Source organism: Crocuta crocuta, unplaced genomic scaffold, assembly GCF_008692635.1.
Source record: "Crocuta crocuta isolate KB4526 unplaced genomic scaffold, BGI_CrCroc_1.0 scaffold396, whole genome shotgun sequence".
NCBI classification, from domain to species: Eukaryota; Metazoa; Chordata; class Mammalia; order Carnivora; family Hyaenidae; genus Crocuta; species Crocuta crocuta.
The window spans coordinates 2,836,766-2,860,089 of record NW_027533259.1 but is presented as its reverse complement, the minus strand read 5'-3'; the positions used below and the strand labels follow the sequence as shown (position 1 = coordinate 2,860,089).

General features: G+C 42.5%; 1 protein-coding gene across 1 annotated transcript in view; it reads right to left on the bottom strand.

Moving 5' to 3' along the window:
- SLC26A5 (solute carrier family 26 member 5) overlaps positions 1-22,711 on the bottom strand; it is a 28,427-nt gene extending 5,716 nt beyond the window's left edge. The window contains 11 exon segments of the mRNA XM_077746952.1: positions 150-245; positions 934-1,011; positions 2,294-2,407; positions 3,449-3,596; positions 8,039-8,121; positions 9,446-9,598; positions 11,555-11,767; positions 12,231-12,400; positions 13,494-13,604; positions 20,447-20,586; positions 22,560-22,711. Of these exon segments, the coding sequence (XP_077603078.1) occupies positions 150-245; positions 934-1,011; positions 2,294-2,407; positions 3,449-3,596; positions 8,039-8,121; positions 9,446-9,598; positions 11,555-11,767; positions 12,231-12,400; positions 13,494-13,604; positions 20,447-20,586; positions 22,560-22,711 (1,458 nt within the window).
- Positions 22,712-23,324: the final 613 nt, after the last annotated feature.

Below are 23,324 nucleotides of genomic sequence, written 5' to 3'. Positions count from 1 at the left end.
CTCTCTCACACACACACAGTACCTAACCTTGCCTAACTTGATACTACACAGAACAAATAACTGCACTAATTGAGCTTTCTCACATTTTTATTAGCATCATCCACGTGTTGCTGTGACATATTAACCTAACAATCATCATTGTAACTTACCAGCTCTATTTTGCTCGTTCTCCAGAAAAAAGGGAGATCTGAGAACTGCATGAACATTCCTTTCAGGTTGACAATCACAATGGCCGACAGCACAGCCTGAAACAGAGCACATGACAGGTGCCTCTCTTCTTGTGTCCCCAGAGTCCCCTTCGCTGGCTCCTCACTGTCCTCCTGCCCTCCCCATGTCCTCTCCCCACTCACTTCCCACGCAGCAGTGATGGGACGTTTGGAGCCATGAACACCTGGGTTTTCAGGACTCGGTTAGCTAAAATGGGCCTTGGAAAACCAGGCTTATATCCTAGTAGCAAACCTGCATGGTGGTCAAGAGGTTCAGAATTAAACTTGGTACTTGAGGCATCAGTTCACCCATGGTCTTCCTAGATTATGATTTTCTCCACTCCATATTGTTCCTGATCTCTACTAGAGTAAATAGATCAGCAAACAAATGTCTTAGGAATGAAGGCCATCTCAGATTTTTAATGGAGTATAAGGCCACAGAAGATCAAAGAATGAAGCGACCTTGGAGATTAATCAGTCCGACCCCCTACTTTGCAGACAAGGAAACAGAGACCCAGCAACATTGAGATGGCTTTCCCAAGGTCCCAGACTGTGGGGTAGAATTTTAGATTGTGGAGCAGGATCTTGGTCCCAGCCTTGGCCCCTTCTCACACCACCCTGCTAGGGTTACAGTAAAAACCCATGAGATAGTCACAAAAATACAAACAAATAAAACAAAGAAATCTCTACACTTGGAAAAACATCACACCAAGTCTAAGCTACACACCTGGGGTAACGATTCAAAGAGGAATCCGGTGGCTAATATGACCAGCAGAATCATTAGCGAGGCCAAACAACCTGCAAGCTGAATGAGAGAAGACATATGGAAGGGGCTTTGAGGAGACACGAATAAGAGGGGGGGGCAGAAGGTAATCTTAGTGTTTTGATAATCACTGTAGGAAGATCAAGAAAATATGGGTTCAAACAAGTCATCAAAACTATTACATCCACCAATATTCCTTCCTGTTCCCTTTCTGAAGTTTGGTTTCTCTTACAGCTTTTATTTGTTATTTGTTATTTGTTGTTTTTTTTTGTTTTTTTTTTTTTAGAGACAGAGTGTGAGTGGGGAAGAGGGACTGATGGGGAGAGACAGAGAGAGAGAGAGAGAGAGAAAGAGAGAGACCCAAGCAGGCTTCATGCTCAGTGTGGAATCCCACACAGGGCTTAATCCCATGACCTTGAGATCATGACTTGGGCGGAAATCAAGAGTCAAACACTCAACCAATTGAGCCACCCAGGCATCCCTCTCTTAAAGCTTTTATATAGAAGCCGAAATGATTAAACACCCTGCTCAAAATGCCTTTGCCAGGGGTGAAGGAAAGGAGATAATGGTGTTGACCCAAGACTGACAATAGTCAAATGAGACTCTCCTGCCTGATGTGTTAGCCACTAACCACATGCAGCTATTACATTTTTAAAATAAAAATTAAATACAGTTAAAAATTCAGGTCTTGGTTGCACTGCCCACATTTCAAGTGCTCAAGGGCCACAGGTGGCTCATGGCTGTCATATTGGATGGTGGAAAATAGTGGACACTCCTGTCACTGCAGTAGGTTCTACTGGACCGTGCTGGTATCATGACCATATCCAGTTCCCAGGCTTTCATGACAACATGTCTGAACTTTAAGGCTTATTGGTAGAAGCAGTGTTGTAGAATTTTCAGTTTAACTGGAGAATATAGCTATTTCCTATAGATTCAGTTCCTGGGATTTGCTTCCACCATTCATGCCTTTCTCTGATTCATTACACAGCTCGGTGGAGCATCAATCTTCACACTAGAGCAGCTTTGTTTGGGTTCAGAAAAGAATCAAGGGATTAAAGTTTACCACCCCAGGGGCACCTGGATGGCTTAGTCGGTTAAGTGTCCTACTCTGGATTTTGGCTCAGGACATGATCTCATGGTTTGTGGGATCGAACCCCACGTTGAGCTGTAGGCTGGCAGTGCCTGCTTGGATTCTCTCTCTCTCCCTCCCTCCCTCCACCCTTCCCCAGCTCTCTTTCTCTCTTTCAAAATAAATAAACTTACAAAAAATTTTAAAGTTTACCACCCCAAATCACCCGTCCTCAGAGGCCAGTTGTGTACACACCTGTGTCTTCCCTCCAGTTCCCTCCTGAACGAGGCTTCGCGATAAGGAGCATGAAATTGAGAAAGTCTGGAAGAGCGAGCCGATGGAATTGCACAGGCCCAGGGCAATGAGCTCCTTTTCCAGGGGGAAACAAAGCACACAAGAGTTCAGTCATTCTTCAGGAAAAGAGGCACAATGGCCCACTTAATACACATTTTCAACAGCAGAGGCTGTCTCTTCCTTCTCTTTTTAGATAAAAGAGTTTGTTTAGCGTGAATTTAAATTAGGGATTATTGAATAAGTTAAGGTGGGAGAAAAAGACTTAAAGAGTTCTTGTTCTGTCAGGGATACAAACTGCACTCACTACCTAGTCCCCTCTTTCCCAAACACACTCTCCTACACGAATAATGCGTTTTTTGTTTTTTTAAAGAAAACTGCAGCAAAGGGACAAAATATTTTTGTTATGAGTAAGTTACTGGTGTATAGAACCGTTGGCATCTTTTAAATGTCTTGGTCTCTTGCTCTCTGACACATGCCAGTGTCCTCCTGGGACCAGTGAATGATTCCTGTTCTCGGGGATACTTCCGGTCTTCCTTGTTGGATCACTGTGTCTTGTGTGAACACGGAGCATTTAATCTTCTCTTAGAAACACAGTGTGTTAAAATAGTCATTGTCATGCCGAAATGATGGCTCATGGAATTCAGATTAAGTACCTTATCTGTAGATAGTAAGTTGGTAGTTATAAAAGGAGGTGGCAAAGAATATAATGTGGAGTTTGAGTGATGAATCATATGTTCCAAGTTTAATGAACAGAGAAGTCTTCCTGTGGAGTAGAAACGGTTCTAGCAAAACAACATTTGCTTCCTAGGCTGTGAGCTTTAAAAATAGGGCCAACATGTGTCAGTGTGTGTCAGACTGAGAGCCTCCGATCAGAGGTTTCATCTTCCTCCAGGACCCCCACCTGTGACATGAGGTAGGACTCTGCACCTCAGTGTTCTGATGATCTAAGGCACATAAATAATGAAAAAAATTGTAGTGTTGCATAAATACATGTTTCAAACACCTCCATCATCCAACGAGAAGTTTTTCTAACAAGACAGAGAAATCCAACAATCCAACAATCAGCAGGATGATTAAACCACTGTGAAACATCTGCAGGGAATTAATGATTTTTACCTGATTGCCATCCACCTGGTAGCCATGTTTATTTGCCAAGGTCTTGGCCATTGAGATGGTCACTGAAAATCCGACAATGGCTATGGCGATGGCATCCACGTACACGAGGTGGAAGAGGCTGGTGTCCGGGTTGGCTGGAGGTAGTAGCCTGAAAGGTCAAGCTGACTTTAACCTGAATGTTGTGACCACTAGGGAAAAACATGCAACTAGAGAGGTGCATTTCAGAAGGGCATCATCTGCAAATGAGGGGATCAATGCTTGGATACTTGTTTGCTCTGGTTTGGCAAAAAGGAGCGCCCTCTTGGACACACCTAAAAAGAGGCTCTTTTTAGGCCCCAACCCTAGAGTGCCGGCTTTCTACCTGAATGGGTTATCAGCAGACATCAGATGCCATTTAGAAAAGGAGTAACATCATACCTCATGACACCCTGTATGGTAGGTGTTAAGTAAGACACAGAACAGGAAGAGGAGAGGTTCAGCAGAGTGCTCAGGTGGCACAAGACATTCGAACCCAAGTTCCAGGGCAGGGAGGGTGTTCAACAAGGGCCATCTCAGAGGAGAACTACTGTCCACACTGCTCCCCCTTGTTATTTCAAGTAAAGACTCTGCTTCTCAGGCCCCCTTGAGGTGAGTCTCTAACACAAGAAAAGAACAATGAAGATTATACTCCTTGGGTCTCATCTGGGAGTCCTGGGCAATTGGAGGGGCCAATAGAGAACACAGTTTTTATGGTCCATTCTTACAGTTTGGAACCTTTATCCTAAAGGAACAGAATAGAGATTCCCTAAAATGGAATGGGGGAAGGGGCGAGTGAGGTTTTCAGGGGCACCTGATCCAATTCAAGACACTGGTCTCAATAGTAACAATAATAAATTCATGTACTATACATATATGTGTATATATATATATATATTTTTTTTTTTTTACAATACCAACAAATTTTTTAGATGCTTCTCCCTCTGCCAAGTTCTGTGCTTATTTATCTCCGCTAGCCCTGTGAGCTAGCCACCACTATATTCCCCAATTACAGGTGAAGAAAATGAGGCATAGTGAAACTAAGGTCAAATGGCTCATCCACCAAGTACCACAAAAACCATTAAGAACCTGCCTCCCTGTACCTATTTCTCATACTGTGTCACATCCCAGTGCTGAAGGGGGTGTCTCAGGTTCTGGGGTAAGGGAAAGGGAGGGGGAGAAGGGAAAAATAAATGTATATTAAACCTATATTATGTGCTATATACTTGACCTATATCTGTCCTCACAACAATTTTGTTAGGTGCCATTATTATCGTAATTTATAGGTGAAAAGAAATGGATCCTTGCAGATGTTAAGTAATTTACCCAAGACAGAGCAGGGAGTCAAACCCAGGAATTCTGATTATAAAACTTACTGTCTTTCCCTTATTCTTCGCTATGGAAGCACTAGCCAAGAGGGAAGCCCTTGCAGCAGATTTGGGAGTGCAGAATAAGAATATGTGAGAAAAGAATTTATTTTGGAATGAGTTAAGGAAAGTAAACCAAGAAACAGGGTATATTGCCATGGCTGGGATCTTTAAGAGTTAACTGTCGGGACAGCTGGGTGGCTCAGTGGGTTAAGCGTCCAACTTCGGCTCAGGTCATGATATCATGGTTCATGAGCCCTGAGTCGGGCTCTCTGCTGTCAGCATGAGCCTGTTTTGGACCCTTTGTCCCCTTCTCTTTCTTCCCCTCCCCCGCGCACACTCTCTCTCAAAAATAAACATAAAACAAAAAGTCAATGGTCACTTTCTGGACACTGTACTATGTGTGTATAGATAAATGTAGTAATTTGCTTTCAAATATGGCAACCATTCCTCCCATACTTGTGGGTGCTGCTTCCCCCATGTAGAGGAGGAATCTGTTTTTCCTCTAGTGAAACTGGGCTGGTTTGTGATTGGCTTCGACCAATTGGATGTGGTACAAGTGAAGGTATATGAGCACCTTTAGCAGCCTGGCACCTCCTGCCTTTCTGTCTCTTTTCTCTGAGCCACCACACGAAAGAGTCTGGCTACCCTGCTGGAGTCACCACGTGGGGAGAAGCTGGCAGCCAACCATCCACCGCCACAGCTCTCCACCTGAGGTAACAGACACGTGAGTGAAGCCCTCGTATAGTCTCTGGCACCAGACACACCTTCAGACATCTGCAGCTGTGTGACAGGCCCCGAGGGGCATCAGCTGCCCTACCTAGATTGTGAATTGTGAGCAAATAACCGGATGTTGTTTTAAGACTTTGTTTTGGAGCTATTTGTTATCCAGCAGTAAGACTCACAGATAACTGAAAGAGTATGATTTTATGTAGATCTGTAGTTAGGGAAGCATTCTTTGTTTCCTGCTCTGTTTTGGGCAAAGTTCCAGAAAGGGTAGTCAAGTTTTAGAAAAGGTAAAATCTGTTTTTCCTTTATAGTATGGTTCTCACACATGGAGGAAAAGCAACGTATTTGGGTGCAGTGCAACAGGGAAAGGAAGATCTGGGTAGAAATTGTGGTGGTTGGTGGATTTTTAAAAGGAGCAATCTAAATGTAAGAGTTCACAAGTAATCAAATTATCTGTGACTGGTAACTGAATAGAATTATCTATTGGATCTAGTCAAAGACTAATGTTTATCACATGACTACTTACGTTAGAGACCCAGATGTGAGGTAATGGAAACAGCCAAGCACTGAGTATGGGATGACTGCATTCTGGGTCCAGGCTGGGGCTCACCAGTGAGTCACTGAATCTCATCTGTGTCTCTCAAATGTCACCTTCTCTGATAGCCTACCTTACACAGTCACCTGAGCCCCTCCCATCACTTACTGGCCTCCCTCGTCTTCACAGCACTCTCTCCTTCCCCCGTTCTCCTGGAGGCTCCATGAAGGCAGACACATTTTGCTTGCATGGCTACGTTTGTTTTTAACGGCCATGTCCCTGGCACACACCAGGCACCCAATAAACATATGCTAAATCGATGAACTTTTTTATCTTGTAAAGTGGGGATGGCATATACGTCAATAGTGTTATTGTGGGCACCAGCTGAGGTGCTGGGTATAAAAGAATTTTATGAGTTGTAAGTCCAAATAGAAAAGCAAGTGTTATTGCTGGGCTATACCTTTATAAGGAATCTTAAGTGGTATGTTCATAACCATAATCCATTGTTCTGAAGTGGACTGCATTCTTCCATCTTCGACATTTGCTCTGGGTGTTGGGGGTGAACTCTGGCTTCAAGAGCAGTTTCTGCCCCTGTGCCTCCCAGGAGAGTCTTAGATGGGACCAGAGGCAAGGCCAGGTTCATAAATGCCCAGCACCTGGGGAAACATCTGATTCTGCTCATCTGGAAAGAGAGGTGGCAAGGAAAAGAGACAGTACAAAAGAGAGAAAGACAGAGACACACAGAGAGATGCAGAGACAGCCAGAGCATGTAAGAGAGGAGCAGAGTGAGGTGAGGAGAAGCTCATAGTTACTCTAGCTCCTTCAAATATAGAGAGAATAGTAAAATTTTAAAAAGCGTTTATTTATTTAGAGGGAGAGAGAAAGAGCTTGTGAGCAGGGGAGAAGGAGAGAGAGGGAGACAGAGAGAATCACAAGCAGGCTCTGCACTGTCAGCACAGAGCCCAAAATGTGGCTTGATCTCACGAACCACGAGGCCATGATCTGAGCCAAAACCAAGATAGGACACTCAACCTACTGAGCCACCCAGGCACCCTGAGAACAGTAAAAGTTTGTATATGTGGAATTCGGTAAAAGAATAGTAATGAAGAACGTATCATTTGAAATAGAAAGTCTGAAAAAATTTGAAAAAGAAACTAGAAACTAGGAACTCTGTTGAAATAGTGAGCCACAGAACTTCTAGTTATGTTTTAAATGCTCCCAGGTGCGTGCCAGGTGTTTTATGCACACTAGCTCCAGGAGCTTCACAGTTACCCTCAAGACAGGCATTGACTGCCGTGCTAACTGGAGGGGAAGAGACTGGGGCTCTGAGAGGAGACGTGACTTGCCCAAGGTCACACAGCTAGTAACTGTCTGGCTAGATTTAGGTCTTTTTGCTCTTAGTTCCTATGCTGCCTAAGGAGAGATTTTAAAAACCAAGAAGTGCTAAACAAAAGAAAACACTGCATCCCACTGTTGTGGGAATGTAAAATGGTGTAACCACTATGGAAAATAGAATGGAAGTTCCTTAGAAAGTTAAAAACAGAACTAGCAGATGAGCCAGCAATCCCATCTCTGAGTATTTATACAAAAGAACAATTAGGGTCTTGAAGACATATTTGCACAGCCATGTCCATTGTTGGATGAATGAATAAACAAAATGTGATACAGATAATCTATTTCACAACAATGTGGATATACTTAACATACTGAACTATATACTTCAAAATGATGAAAATGATACATTTTATGTGTTTTTTAACACACACACACACACACACACACACACACACAAAGCCACATACATGCTAAAAAGCAAAAAATTCCAAAGCTTCAACTTTTTGGTATGTAGAAAAAGAGATTTTTTTATTGTAAGCAGGAGTTAAAAACGATAATAGATCTATCTGGTTACTCAAGTCACACCGTCACTTAAAACTGTTCTCCTACCCCAGAGGAAGCTTTCCGACGACATCCACATTGTACGACTCTTGCAAGTTAAACCCAGCTGAAATGCCAGTTCCCATCACCACCTAAAACAGACACAAATCCATAGGTGCCTTTATCGATGAAAATTCAACCGCCACAAAAGTGAGTTTCAAATCATTTGTTAGCCAAGCCAAAATCTACTCTCCCTTTCAACTTGCGGTTTGAAAAGAATTATAGTTAACTTCTGGCATTTCTAACTTCTAATGGCTCTTCCCCACCAAAGTAAAATGGACCCTACAGTTTCCTTGTGGTCTGGAATTCTTTTCTCTTTATTTTGCTCTGATCAGTGCTGAGGTGTTTGGCTAGCTGACTGTGAACAGAAAGAGCCATAAAACCTTTCAGGAGCTGGCTTTGCCTTGTGTAGTTGAGTTTCTGGCTAACGTGGCATGAACGAGGGATGCTGAAAAGTGTATTGTGAAGGTAGTTTACTGACAGGGTGTCATTATAAAATGGATGTTTGGATCCACAACCCTGCTGGCAGCGCCGACTGTGGTGAGAGGCCTCCACCAGCACCCCGCAGTGGCCTTCTCCCTTCTCAGTTACAGCCAGGGTCACAGTGCTCCTGTGTGTGAGCCCTCCTGGATGGTCAGGGCATAGATTTAGTTGGTGTGTAAAATACAACCCCTACTGAAGTGCAAGGAAAAAATAGCAAGGAGAGAAAGCAATTTTCTTCATCTTGAAGAACTGTTGCTATAAAACCTTCTGGGTGGATCACTCAGTTGAGAATTAGGGCTGGCCAGGGCAGGCAGCCAGGCCCTCGCAGTGGTGACTGCTTCAGGGAACCAATAATAAGGTAACATTGTTAATAAGCAATTGTGGTCTTTTAAGAATGTAATAAATATTTAGTATTTCAATGCATGTGCATTATTTTTATAATAGTTCCCAAGTTGTTAGATGTAAATATGTATTAAACTGTTTGGACCTAACTACTTAATAAATGGAACTGTTAGGTATTTCTTTTGGCACAGGAGTGCCAGGAAGCAAGAAAGTCTGGGAACCTTTGTCTCTTGCTCCTTTCAAAATGGAGACAGCTTAATTTTTTCAAGTGATTAAAGTTATAGGTGTTCATTTATAAAATAATCAGACAATAAAAATTTTGAGGAAGCAAAATCTTCCATCAACTCATCACTCAGAGGTAAGTCATATTAAAATTTTTACGGATGGCCTTCATCTAGATTTTCAAAATCATCCCTGCCTCCACCCTAACAGATTTTCTTCGTTGTCCGTGTATTTGTGAAAGTTCTTCTTGACAAATTCTAACTTTCTCTTGGCAGAACTGGGAGAAAAAAAAGGTAGAACTTCCTTGCTCCTCCCCTGTCCAAATCCCTCACCCAAATGGCTAGGCATCTGTGACCCAAGTTCACTTACCGCAAAGAACTCTAAAGGAATGGGAGCTGGTAATTTCTCCTTAAATCTCTCATTAAACTCCTTGCCACCCAACAGCAAACCAAAAACCATCAGCCCGACGCCTAGGGAACACACGTTGAGGTTTTTAACATTCTGCAACACAGCAACTGTACTCTGTAACACAGCAAACACTGGATGTTTACATCAGGCAATGGCCCCTGAATAGACAGACACTAGTGCATGAATTCACACCAGCCATCCCCTCACTGCACCTTTCTAGTTAAACTTCTCAGACTAAAATCTCTCTCTCTCAACAATTAGGAGGCATTTTTACTCAGTCATACAGATTTATGGTTATAATTCTTATCCAACACTTTTGTTTAGTTTTTATTTTTGAGAGAGAGAGAGAGCACGAGTAGAGAAGAGGGGCAGAGGTAGAGAGAGAAAATCTTAAGTAGGCTCCATGCTCAGTGCAGAGCCTGACACCAGGCTTGATCCCATGACCTTGGGATCACAACCCAGGCTGAAATCAAGAGTCAGACACCTCAAATGCCTGAGCCATCCAGGTGCCCTTCCAACAATCTTTAGTATAGTGTTTTCTTTATTTGGTTCTGGCTCAATGTATTATTATCATATTTAGTAAAGTATCCCTTATGCTGAGTCCTGAGCATTGGGGAAGGATTAGGGGATGATATCAGCAAAATAATGCAAAGGTAAATACACAGAAAAGATTTTTTGGAGGTGAAAGAGGGAGAAGGAAATCATGGTTAGCAGATCAAAGAGGGATCAGGAACACTTCTAAGACAAGAGAGTGCTGAAGTTTGGAAGAAGCCCAGAGACTCAGAAAAGAAAGCCACTTAATTTTATTCCAGGGTTGCAGCCTCAGCACCCAATATATGTTCAGTACTCACTGGACTCTGGGAGAGTAGGTTACACCGAGCCCAGGCTCCACACTTTGCCTGTCAATGTCTAGAGCACACTCAGTGCTTATCTGCTCTATTTCTTTTTTGACAAGGCATTGAGAGAAATCTCAGAGTAGGAAGCATGTTATCAACTACAATGGGAAACGAAGAATTGTTAATTTAGGGAATGTTCCTACAGCTTGATTCCATTCCTAATCAATCAAGGACCCAATTTAAACGTCACTTTCTCACAGTGACTTTCTTAGACTCCTAATCTAAATGTCTCCCTATTCAACTTTCATAGCACTTAAGACAATCTGTAATTAATTACATATTGATGCAATTAATGGTTTACTATCTGTCTTCTCTTTGGACTGTGGGCTCTAAGAGTGCAAGGGCCGTCTCTGCTCACCCACTGCTCTGCCCAGCATGGTGACGGGCACAGAAATACCTACAGAGGCTACTGGTCCTTCTGGGCAAGGTTAGCTTTAGCAGCAGCTCAGAACTTGTGATATGTAGTATCTTAATTGTTATTTGCTTTTAATTATTTGACAATTTCTTCCTTATTCAGGGGATATTTAGAAGCAGGATTTTTAGAAGCAGGATGTATGGGGGTTTTAAAGCTATATTTAGTTATTGATTGCTAATTATGTTGCACTATGTGAAAAAATAATTGAATTTTTAAGAGTTTCTGATCAGTTTCAACGCAATGAGTTCTCACCATTGTTCCCTATACGCCTGCAAATAATTTATATTTTTTCAGAGTTGGGTGTAAGGGTCTACATATATTTTATTAGATTAAATGGGTAATCGTGTTAGTTAAATCTTTTATAGATTTAACATACTTTTGTTGCCTGCTTGAGTAAGCAGTTTCAGAGAGATGTGTTCTCGCTTAATACCTTTAAATCATGTTAGTTCCCAAAGAGAAACACAATTTGGTTCTAAGAAAAAGCAGTCTCTTCAGCTAATTAGGGTGAGGGCAGGCACCAAGTAAAGATCTAATAAAAAATTCCTTCTGAGGTATCACATATTAATAAAATGGGACTTTAAGGTTTAATTCCCCTTGTAGGGTTCTCAGAAAAGTCTTAGAAAAATGAAATCTTTTCCATTTTATTTTAATTCTTGGAAAAAAGAAAAGTGAGCCTTGAAAGGAAAAGAGATACAAAAGAGAAGGGGAAAATACAGAAGGAAAAAGCAGCGGCAGTAAGTCAGGAAGTAGCTTACTTACATACACCACTGAAAAGATCCCACTGTACCGCTTTGTTTTAACTCCAAACAGGTATTTTAACATGGAGGTGAAGACGTGCACAGCAGCCGCAGTGGTAAACCCACGGACCAGGGGCTCCGTGAGATNTTTTTTTTTTTTTTTTTAATGACAAAGAAACAAATAAATCACATGATGGATCAGGAAGCTAAAACCAACAGAACACATACACAAGTTCTTTCTGGACCACTTTCTAACAGGACAACCTTGCATCTGCAGCAGTTAAGTAGTTTGCACATCAGTGGTTATGCAGAAAACAAGGGAAGGTTTGCAGTGGCTTGGAGCTCCATGGAGCAGAGGACACACTTGTATTTTCCCTGTTCCTTGGAACTGGGGACATGTTTAGTCAAGGTCACCTCCTGTTTCTTCCAAGCAGATAAGAGATTACTAATTACTAATCAGTACTGCTTTAAACTTTTCTTGCTTTTTGGAATCTCTAAAGGATGCAACTGAAGCTTGCTAGTTCCTAATAAACACTACTTTAAGGAAGGCATGCAGGGGACTGGTGTCCTGAACGCTTGGAACTCTGAGCTCTGGACCCTGGCTGGCTGACCTTGCCCACCACGTAGACCAGCCACGAGGGCTCAAAAGATATCTATTAACTGAACAAATGACAGCCCATTTCTCTGTCTGTGAATACTACCTGGATAATTCCTGAAAGTAAGGTCACGGACATGGCGACTTTCACTCTCAAGGCATCTCTTGCTTCCGTACCGTTGGTTGCATTTACTCCTCCTGGAATAACTATATCATCTGGTACTAATCGAACAGCCACACCACCAATCATCAGGCTAATAACAGCAAATGGACCTGAAAATGAGGAAGCATTAGGGAAGTCCTGTTCAGTGTATCTCACATGGCTGTTGCTGGTACTCAAGGAGACTCAGGTGAGGTCATTAACTCATCACTGACATAAAACTGCCCTGCCCTCCTTAAGCCTTGGCTCCTGGTTTATGTGTAAGCTGTGTATGGACAGGTCGTATTCTCTACACATGACCATGATTGTATCTTCCACCCCACGTACTCTTCTAGAACCTGGACATTTATTTGCCCATTAAGAGGTAGTATAATTCCCCTCTCCTTGCATCTGGATGGACTTGTGACAAGCTAGCTGCCAAAAGAATGCAGCCAACTGATACTGCATGGCTACTGAGGCTAGGGGACAAACGTCATGCAGCTTCCAGCTGACAGCTGTGATAGCTGCTTATGCCGGGGTGCTGAGCATGAGAGCTCAGTTAGGACCACATGGAGAGAAGCTTCCCCTGGGACTCTCAACTGCACCACACACCCTGGGCCAGAATGGCCCAGATGAGCGCTTCCCAAATCTTGACCTATGGGAACTGTGCAACATAATGGAAAACAAGTATTTTAAGTTGCTACATTTGGGGGGTGTTTGTTACCCAGAACCAGACACTGGAAACATTGTGTGTGTGTGTGTGTGTCTGCTGGTGGCAGCCTTATGATGCATCAACGCTCTCGCAAAATCTGTATGAATCTTATCCTAAATACACGGGGGAAAAACCACGTACAATCCAGGGCCTAAAACAGGATGAAAATGCAATACGTGCACAGTAATTAGGAACACACAGTGCCACTAATAAAATAAAACAAAAAGAAAAATTAGATACAAGCAAAGTGTATTATGAGCTCAAGTACTTGTTTCACAGATTTCAACAATTTGCTCTTTTTACACAAGAAAATTGCCATTTTTCCTTATGCCAAGACTGTAAGAAAGCTATTAGTTCTAGAAATCTGGGGGGAGTGTATTCTTCTAAAGCAGTATCAGTAACAAAAGTTATTATTAAGCAGAGGTTCTGGTAACAAACACAATGTTTCTTTGGCACAATGCAGACCTTGGAGATCCAAATGGAAAGGTACTAAAATAGCAACTCTAAGCTCTTACCTATGGATATGTGTCTGGAGGTTCCAAGAAAACAATACATGATAACAGGATAAAATGAAGAGTACAGGCCAAACACCGGAGGTACAGCAGCCAGCATTGCAAAGGCCAACCCTGCGGGATTGAAACCAGACAGAAATGGGGAGATCATTACAAATCAGAGGGCTAGTGGCACTTCTCTCCCAGTTCTGTAGGATGAAGAGGTGAAAGCCATGTTAACTTGAGCAGATGGATCTTCACCTGCCTTCCATCCCCACCCTCCTTACAGGCTGAGACCATTTTCCTTGTCATCTCTTTGCAGGGGGTTGATCTTTTCCATTTTATTCTTTCCCAACCCAGATGAGGGCAGAAAGTCTTACTTGCCCGGTGTAGCTATAATCTATGTTGATGGCCAAATGCTGGCTGCTTCTCTAATGGGATGTTTTTGTGGTCTTTTGGGGGGACGTCTTTTCAATACGAAACTCCAAGCTTCCAGTTCTTACACCTCTTTCAGGTCCTCTCTGCTGCCTTATGTCCCTCTGTAGCAGTCTTCTCGGGCAGGTGCCTTTCAAATGAGCCAAGCAAGACAGGGGACCTTTCGGGGCACCCACTTATCCAATGGGAAAGCCTGGCACCTTGACCCCAAGAAACTATGGAAGTACAGGCTGGGCCCACTGAGGGCTCTCCATTCTGCCTACCTGGGTGTTTTATACCCTTTTACCTGTTTTTTTTTTCTTACAATAATTAGCAACAATCCCCCAAAACTCCAGGGGACACGTGTCCTGGGCTCTGAGAGATCCTCTTGCAGTCCCTCCTTCCTGGACTTTCAGGGGAGGGGAAATAGTGCTTTCACCTCTCTCTAGAAATTCTCATTCCAAATCGATTATCATAATACCTGGCCCCTCATATATCCTAGTGAAGTGATGCACTAAAGAGGGTTTGGTGTCATTCACTCACAGTTTGGCACAGATGGTCTGAGCTTCAGAATGTGGAGACAACACCCTTTGTTCTCAGCTCAGGGGCCTCAGACAAATATCCTGGACAACATTCACTTGGTGCATTGTCATGTCGTGGAGAAAAAAAATTTAGCAAAAGAGCTGTGGAAGCAACCTTCCTCCACATGTAACAATCTGGTCATTTTCATGCTCTTTTTTTAAATTTTTTTTTTTAATGTTTTATTTATTTCTAGGAGAGAGAGAGAGACAGCGTGAGCAGGGGAGGGTCAGAGAGAGAGGGAGTCACAGACTGAAACAGGCTCCAGGCTCTGAGCTGGCAGTCAGCACAGAGCCCGACGCGGGGCTCGAACCCACGAACCGCGAGATCATGACCTAAGCGAAAGTCGGACGCTTAACCGACTAAGCCACCCAGGCGCCCCACATGCTCTTTTTTTAAAGAATAAATTTCTATTTTTAAATTTTTATTTCAAAGGAATGCATGTCCATAGTTTAAAGACCCAAGCAGTACTGAATGGCTCCGGAGATAAGCCGGGTCTCTTCTGCCTCACCTCCAGGTTCTGCCCCCCAGAGGCACTGACTTCCAAGTTGTTCTGTTTTTCTTTTCTCCTTTCTTGTTTTTAAAAAAAATGTTTATTTTTGAAAGATACAGAGTGTGAGTGGTGGAGGGGCAGAGAGAGAGGGAGAGACAGAGAAACCAAAGCAGATTTGAGGCTCTGAGTTGTCAGCACAGAGCCCAACATGGGGCTTAAACTCACGAACTTGAGGATGATGACCTGAGCCAAAGTTGGACACTTAACCGGCTGAGCCACCCAGGCACCACAAGCTGTTTTTCTACCATTTATCTCATTTCTCTAAACCAGCAGTTCTCAACTGAGAGGATTTTGCCCCCCAGGGGACATCTGGCAATGTCAGGAGACATTTTCTATGATCAAGACTGGCCGAGGGTGGGGGCTGCTACCAGTATGGTGTGGGAGTTGAGAAACCTTACTCTAAATCATGTGTTCGCATTGTTATGGTTTGTTTTAATTTTAGGAAGAGTGAGAGCAAGAGGGGGAAAGGGGCAGAGGAAGAGAGAAAGAGAGTCCCAAGCAGGCTCCATGCTCAGCATGAAGCCCAATGTGGGGCTTGATCTCACAACTCTGGGATCATGACCTGAGCTGAAATCAAGAGTCGGAGGCTCCAGTGACTGAGCCACCCAGGTGTCCCATGTTATTCTTAATTGATCATTTTTAGATGTAAAGTATAGACTTTGTTTTTTTTAGCCTCCTCTTAGTTATATTACTATTATGTGACTTTTCTTCCTTTCTAAAAAGTTTTGAGATCTAATTATCCTAGTCTTCTGATATTTTATTATGGTGTGCCTCATTTTATTTTTTATTTATTCTGCTGGGTACTTGGTGGTTTCTCTCAGTCAGAAAACTCATGTACTTCAATTCTGAAAATACTCTTTGATAGTCCCTTCTTTTCTGTTTAACCTCTTCTTTCTAGAACTGCTAGTCAATGATGGAACACCAGGACTGATCCTCTTGTGGTCTGGTCTGGTCTTTCTTACTGTTCACGCATTCATCACTTTCCTCTACTCCCAGGAGATTTCCTCTGTCTTCCAGCTCTTGACTGAATATTTTATCCTAGCCATTGTATTTTTAATTTCTCTGAGCTCTTTGTTGTTCTCTGAAGACCCTTTATAAAATCACATCCTAGGGGTGCCTGGGTGGCTCAGTCGGTTGGGCATCCGACTTCAGCTCAGGTCATAATCTTGTGGTTTGTGGGTCTGAGCCCCACATCAGGCCCTGTGCTGATAGCTCAGAGCCTGGAGCCTGCTTCTGATTCTGTGTCTCCCTCTTGCTCTGCTCCTCTCCCACTCACACTCTGTCTCTGTCTCTCAAAAATGAATAAACATTAAAAAAATTTTTTTTAAATCACATCCTATTCTTATCTCATGGATTCAACATGCTTTTACATCTTGCTAAGGATATTACAGAACAAATATGTTTTATTTTGCCTTCTCCATTATTTATGTACCCAATGGTCTTCTTTCTGTTTGGTTTGTTTTCTTCCTTGAAGCCTCATGGGCACAGGCCCCCTTTATTTATTGATGGGCTTTACGGTGCGGCCATTGGGTGAACAGCCAGCATCTTGGTTGGGGAACCCCCTAGTTATCACTATAGCTCTTTTCTCTGGGGGCAGTTCATTGTTTACTTTGGGCTGCAAGTTTTTGGAGTCTCTTCCGAGATGTACAGTGTAGAAGAGACTTCATTAGTGCACAGCTCAATGTTCAGACTTAATTCCCCAGGACCATCTTTCATCGTGTTCACCCACAGCATGGTACCAGTGTGGGCACCTGGGGTCTCTATGTGTGTGCTACTTATTATACAGACTTTCAACCCATTTTCTTGCTTCTAGCCATTTGCCTCTCACCTTTGGCAATACTCAGGGCCGCCAATTTCCCAATGTTCTGCAAGGCACACACCTAAACACCAGCTTCCTCCACTGATAATTCAGTTGTCCATTGTCCATCACTAGCCATCTTTTCTCTTTCCTGCTCCAGTGTCTGCTCTCCCATTTTCTTTGTTCTTGCTAGTTTATACCATTTCCCTCTCCTTTACCATCATTTTAGGGGGACTTTATTTATTTATTTATTTATTTAATGTTTATTTATTTATTTTGATAGAGAGAGGGAGAGACAAACTCCCAATCTGTCAGCAGAGTCCATCATGGGGCTTGATCTCAGGAACCGCGAAATCATGACCTGAGTTCAACTCATGAGTCGGATGATTAACTGACTGAGCCATCCAGGTACCCCCAAAAGGACTTTAAATGAATTAGAGAAGCAGATCTTCAATTCAATTAATGAAGTCTTTTTACTAATAATATATCAACCACAAGAAATTAACTTACTATCACTTGGATTTCTATCTGTGCTACATTTTTTTTCATATTTATCCATCCTCATTGACTAGTGATGGGCATAAAAATATCTTTTCCATACAAATTTGTTTGTGGGATGACTTATACCTCTTAGTGTTTGATCTACTGTATCATTCCTTGTTTTGAAATTATTTTGTCCTTTCTGTAATACCACAGACTCCTGGTTCTCCTTCCCCCTTTCCAGATGCTTCTTTTTCAGTCTCTTTTGCCGGTTCCTCCTTCTTTATTTGTTTTTCAATGTTGGACAAGGCTTGATCTTGGCTCCCTTCTCTTTTATTACACATTCTTTTGGGTGGCCTTGTCTACCGCCATGGTTTAAATGTCCCCCATATGTCAAATATCTCCAGATTGACATCTCTAGCTCACACCTCTCTTTTGAACCCATCATATTTTAAACATAAACATGCAATGTCCGGAACGCCTGGGTGGCTTAGTCGGTTAAGCGTCCGACTTTCGCTTAGGTCATGATCTCGCGGTTCGTGGGTTCAAGCCCCGTGTCGTGATCTGTGCTGACTGCCAGCTCAGAGCCTGGAGCCTGTTTCAGTCTGTGACTCCCTCTCTCTCTGACCCTCCCCTGCTCACGCTGTCTCTCTCTCTCTCCTAGAAATAAATAAATAAAAAAAAATGCAATGTCCATGTCTCTCTCTCACAAACATTTCAAATTTAACATCTTCAAACTTACACTTCAAATTCATTCCTCCCACAGCCTTTATTATGTCTACAATTGGCACCCCCACCCTTCAGCAGCTGGAACCAGAAATCTCAGACACTCTTGACTGTCCTTCCTCACTGTCCCCACATCCAACTCTTCAGCTCAGAAACCTTGAAGTAATTCTTGGCATGCCTTGTTTTCCGCATTCTCCCCCAAATCAATCCAACAGACCATCTGGCTGATTTTTCCATAAAATATAGCACATACCTTTATAATTACTTCCTTTTTTTTTTTTAACAATGTTTTATTTATTTCTGAGAGAGAGAGAGAGAGAGACAGCGTGAGCAGGGGAGGTCAGAGAGAGAGGGAGACACAGAATCTGAAGCAGGCTCCAGGCTCTGGGCTGTCAGCACCGAGCCCGACACGGGACTCGAATCCATGAACTGTGAGATCATGACCTGAGCCGAAGTCAGACACCCAACCGACTGAGCCACCCAGGTGCCCCTAATTATTTCCATTTTTAAAGCCACCACCCTAGATCAAGATGAAAGAAGGATAAGCAGCCAAAGATAAATTTCTGACACAATTGTGAGGATTTCTCCAAAGTGTCAGTTTACACGGGTTCACTGCATCACTTCCTGTGACCTTATCTGTCCAACTTGACCAGAGGTCAGTTTCACTTGTTTCCTGTTTCAGCTGAGCCTCTGGATGCTCCCCTCCCTGCCCCCACCTCTGCCTTTGAACCTGTTCCTTTCTCTGTCCTTCGGTTATTGGTGTCAAAATGGATGAGAAAAACAGTCCTAAACCTGGCTTAAGGGTTTTGTTTAAAAGATTTGGCAAATCAGTCACTTGTAAAATTAAAAATTCACTGAGTGATCATTATGGGAAGTGATGTTTTTGACCAACTGATCATTTGCTAATTAATTTTTGTGAAACTGAAGAACGGAATAGATCCTTGGCAACTGACATAGAGGCTGTTCAAACCATTATCACCTTTTGCTACAATGAGTCACTATAACCTCTACTTGGTCTCCCTACTTTCCTTCTGACGCCCCTCTCACCAACCAAATCTACCCCTCCACCAAGCAGTCTCAGTGACCTCTTAGAAAGAAAGAAACCCTAAGTAAAGCATGGTGATACCTTTCAGTGCACTCAGAGTGACATCCAAAACGTGGCTACAAGGCTGTGTAGATCTGACACTGCTCACCTCGCTGGCCACCGGCCTCTGGACCCCCACGCCCCTAGCTAGCTGCTTTTCTGTTAATTCTTCAAATCAAGTCTTCAAATCCTCAATTCTTTTCCTAAGTGTCTTCACACATGCTATTTTTTCTGTCTCAAATGCACTTCCTCTCATTTTTTACCTGCCTCCCACGCATCCTTCAGGGCCCAGCTCAACCCTCTCTCTTAAAGAACTTTTTGTGACTTAGCTACTCAAGCTAGGTTCCCCTGTTATTATCTTCTGGTACCCTGTAATTTCCTTCAGAGTGCTTCACATCATTTGTAATTAAAAAGTTATATGTCTTTTAATTTTTTTTTTTTAATTTTGGAGAGAGAAAGAACATGAGCAGGGAGAGGGGCAAAGGGAGAGAGAGAAGCAGGAGCCTAAGCAGGCTCCTGGCTGATGCAGGACTCAGCCCCATGACCCTGGGATCATGACCTGGGCCGAAATCAAGAGTTGGACACTCAACTGACTGAGCCACTCAGGCTCCCCAAAATTTTGTATGTGCATTTGATCCATGTCTTTCTGCCTGACTGAATAGTTAGTTCCATAAGGACAAGGAAGGTTAGGCAGATACTGATAAACATGTGAACAGAATAAATTAATGAGCATTTTCTTAAATTGTTCTATCACAGATAAAAATCACACAAATGTAGAGGAATTCAGTCTATCCTGGTCCCTTGTAGTTAGAATATGGATTTATAAGTCAAGAACCTTAACAAAGAAAACCCCAAGAACGTGTTCAATGAATGACTGATTAACCAGGCAAGAAGTAGGTCATGTCCAACCAGTTCCTAAAGGTTCTGATTTGCAAAACAGTATCACCACATTCTACAACTACTATCTCTGGGCTTTTTAAGGGGTAATTATTCCTGAAAAATTCCTTTATTTTATTATTATTTTAATGTTTACGCATTTTTGAGAGAGACACCATGAGCGGTGGGGAGGGGTAGCAAGAAAGGGGGACAGAGGATCCCAAGTGGGCTCTGCTGACAGCAGCAAGCCCGATATGCGGGGCTCAAACTCACAAACTGTGAGATCATGACCAGAGGTAAAGCTGGACATTCAACTGACTGAACCACCCAGGCTCCCCTGAAAAATTCCTTTAGAATGATACGATTAAAGTATGAATTTGCAATCATGATGAAATTAAACAGAAAACAGGTCAATTGAAGAGGTTACAGCAAGGGAAACAACAAAAAGAATGAATATACCTACGGACCTTGAGGAAGCTGAAGTACCCCTGTGCTTATGCCTGAGACCAAGTCACCCAACACATATTCTTTGAACTTGTACGCGGGCAACCACTTAGTTATGGGCAGGAACATATAAATGATATTTCGTATCTTCTTAGGAGTACACCTGGGAGGACAAAAAAATAAAATAAAATGAGGGACATTTCTATCTAATTCATACCAAGGAAAAGTTTTACCTTCCTCATATCCTGGAGCAATAAAGACAAATTCACATTTGGTGCTAAGAATGACCTTGCCACTCCACAGAGATCAGAAACAACAAGATCTTCTTTTCTTTTCTTTTCTTTTTTTTTAAATGGAAACATCTGAATTGGCTCTATAACAAAGTACCATGAAAAATAAGAAAAACTTAGTTTTAAAACAATGGGGATACCCTGGAAGCTATTATTTTAATAGATGGCATCCTAAATGTGCTTTCCGTGTTGGTGTAAAAGCAAAGCAGGTAAATTATTTACTGCTTCAATTTTTTTTTTTAGTATATATTTTTTTACATTTATTTATTTTTGAGAGACAGAGCATGAGCGGGGGTGGGGGGCAGAGAGAGAGTGAGAGAGAGAGAGAGAGAGAGAGAGAGAAGCTAAAGCAGGCTCCAGGCTCCAAGCTGTCAACAGAGTCCAATGCAGGGCTTGAACTCACAAACTGTGAGATCATGATCTGAGCTGAAGTCAGACACTTAACCGACTAAGCCACCCAGGTGCCCCTGCTTGAGTCAATTTTTGAAGGTGGAGCTACTGATCAGTAGGCCCAGTTAGTTTCCCCCTTCCTTATAAAATGAAGCATATTTATATAAGTGTTATGAGCTTTATGAAAACATATCTGAAACTACACTGGGATGTAGTAGTGGATTCTGTATCTGGTTGTCTTGATTAGGTAGAACATCATATTGATAAAACCAAGGGTTTGCATTTAGTCCCCTTCTGGTTCAATTAATTTTGATACATAGACTACATTCTGGGCCATGGGAAGAGGACTGGCCATGGTCCAGATGTCCTCTTCCCACTCTAGGCCAATCATCAAAGATATCACTGAATCAAAGATATCACATGGGCAGATGAGTTCCATCACTCTGGCAGCCCCAAGTCCTGGTGACAAGGAATCAATTTATTCCATTCAAAGGACACTACACTCTTACAGCATGCATGGTACTTTATATAATGTCTTTAGTGGTCAAAGCATCTGATTATCAGGCGAAGGAAGACATTGGAAGCAAATGTGGGTTAAGTGTGGCAAGAGTCAGAGTTTGAGTGGAACAAACTAGATTAGATGCCAGGCTGCTTGTTTAGAACACGGAGGCATGAATAACAGCTACACTTACGTAGTGCTTGCCACATGCCTCACACTTCGCACGTCTCAACAGATTTTAACCCCCAGTCACTCTATGATGTAAGTCCTATATTATTCCCATTTTACAGAGTAGAGAACTGAAGCACACGGCTGGTAGGTAGTCGGGATAAGGATTAAAACTCAGACATTCTGACTCTAGGGTATACATGTTAAAACTCTCCTGATAGTCATTCCTAGAACTGAGGGTGAAGCTTACATGAACACAGAGCATAGAGGTGTGGTCCCAAGGGTCCAGAATGGTTTGATTTGGAAGCTTTGGAGCTATTGAGAGGCACGCATGTCAGGTACACATGTATTACCATTCCCAGGCCTGCAACGTGGCTGTGACAGTGTCTCCAAAATGAAGAGTCGTAGGACGGTGTCCTTGACAGCCTAGATTGGGACTTAGATTCAGGATGTTGCCAGATGGAGTAAAAGGGTGGAAAAAGAGTTTGGACATTCCTGAGATTCGAAGGCAAGAGGTGGATGTGTTGAAGGTGCTGGAGTATGGGAAAGCGGGGTGTTTACATAAACCATTAAACAGATGCAAGTAAATCAGAATTTGATAAATAGGGTGAAATAAATAAGGAAGCCTGGGTTCAATCAAATACTATCCCTGAGTGAACCATGTGGACAGTTCTGCAAATCCTGAGTGCTCACCTTTTGTTTTTTCTCCACTGCAGATTTCCTTTACACATTTGACCTGCCTTCTCTCATAATGACGGAATAAAGGAAGTAAGTTAAAGCACAACATACGTGAATGCCTGTTTCAGCTTATCCCCGATGGAATCTGAAATCTTGTCCTTCTTGTGAAGTCTTTCCTGGAGGACCAGATGGCTGAAGATAGGCCTTTCCACACAGTACCTCTGGCTTGCTGCAAGGATTTCATTTTCTTCAGCATGATCCATAGTACTCCGAAATTACTCATCAACAGCAGAAGACAAGCATTTCCTGAGTGTCACTAAGGGAGAAAATAGTCTATTTCAGATGCCAAAATCCTTCCAATGCCAGTTTCTAAGCATCTCTTCCTTGTGGGATCGTAAGTTCTTCTGAGGACTTCATCTTTGACAACCCGGAGCCCCTAACACAGGGCTGAGTACCTAGCAACCTCTAGTAAATGAATGAATTTAAAATCACCACGAAAACATAGGAGACTTCTTTTCTCCCACGGCAATAACTGGTAATGTGTACACTTCAAACAAAAGCTCACATTAAATTCAGTGGCTAAATACTGCAATTGGCTCTCAGTCCGTATGAGGGGGAAAGGGGCAAGATCAGTGCTTAAACTGAATGAACCCAAGTTTCTTAAAGGTATATTATCCTCCTCTCCATTTCTGTACTCTCATTTGATCACTCTTTAAATTATTCTATGGCTCAGAACTGAGACTTATACACCTCCATGAGGGAAATTTCTGTGAAAACTTACAAGTTGAAAACATCAGTGTAACATTATTATACTCTTTTAAATAATTTTTTATTTTTTTAATTTATTTTTGAGAGAGAGAGAGAAAGACAGAGTGG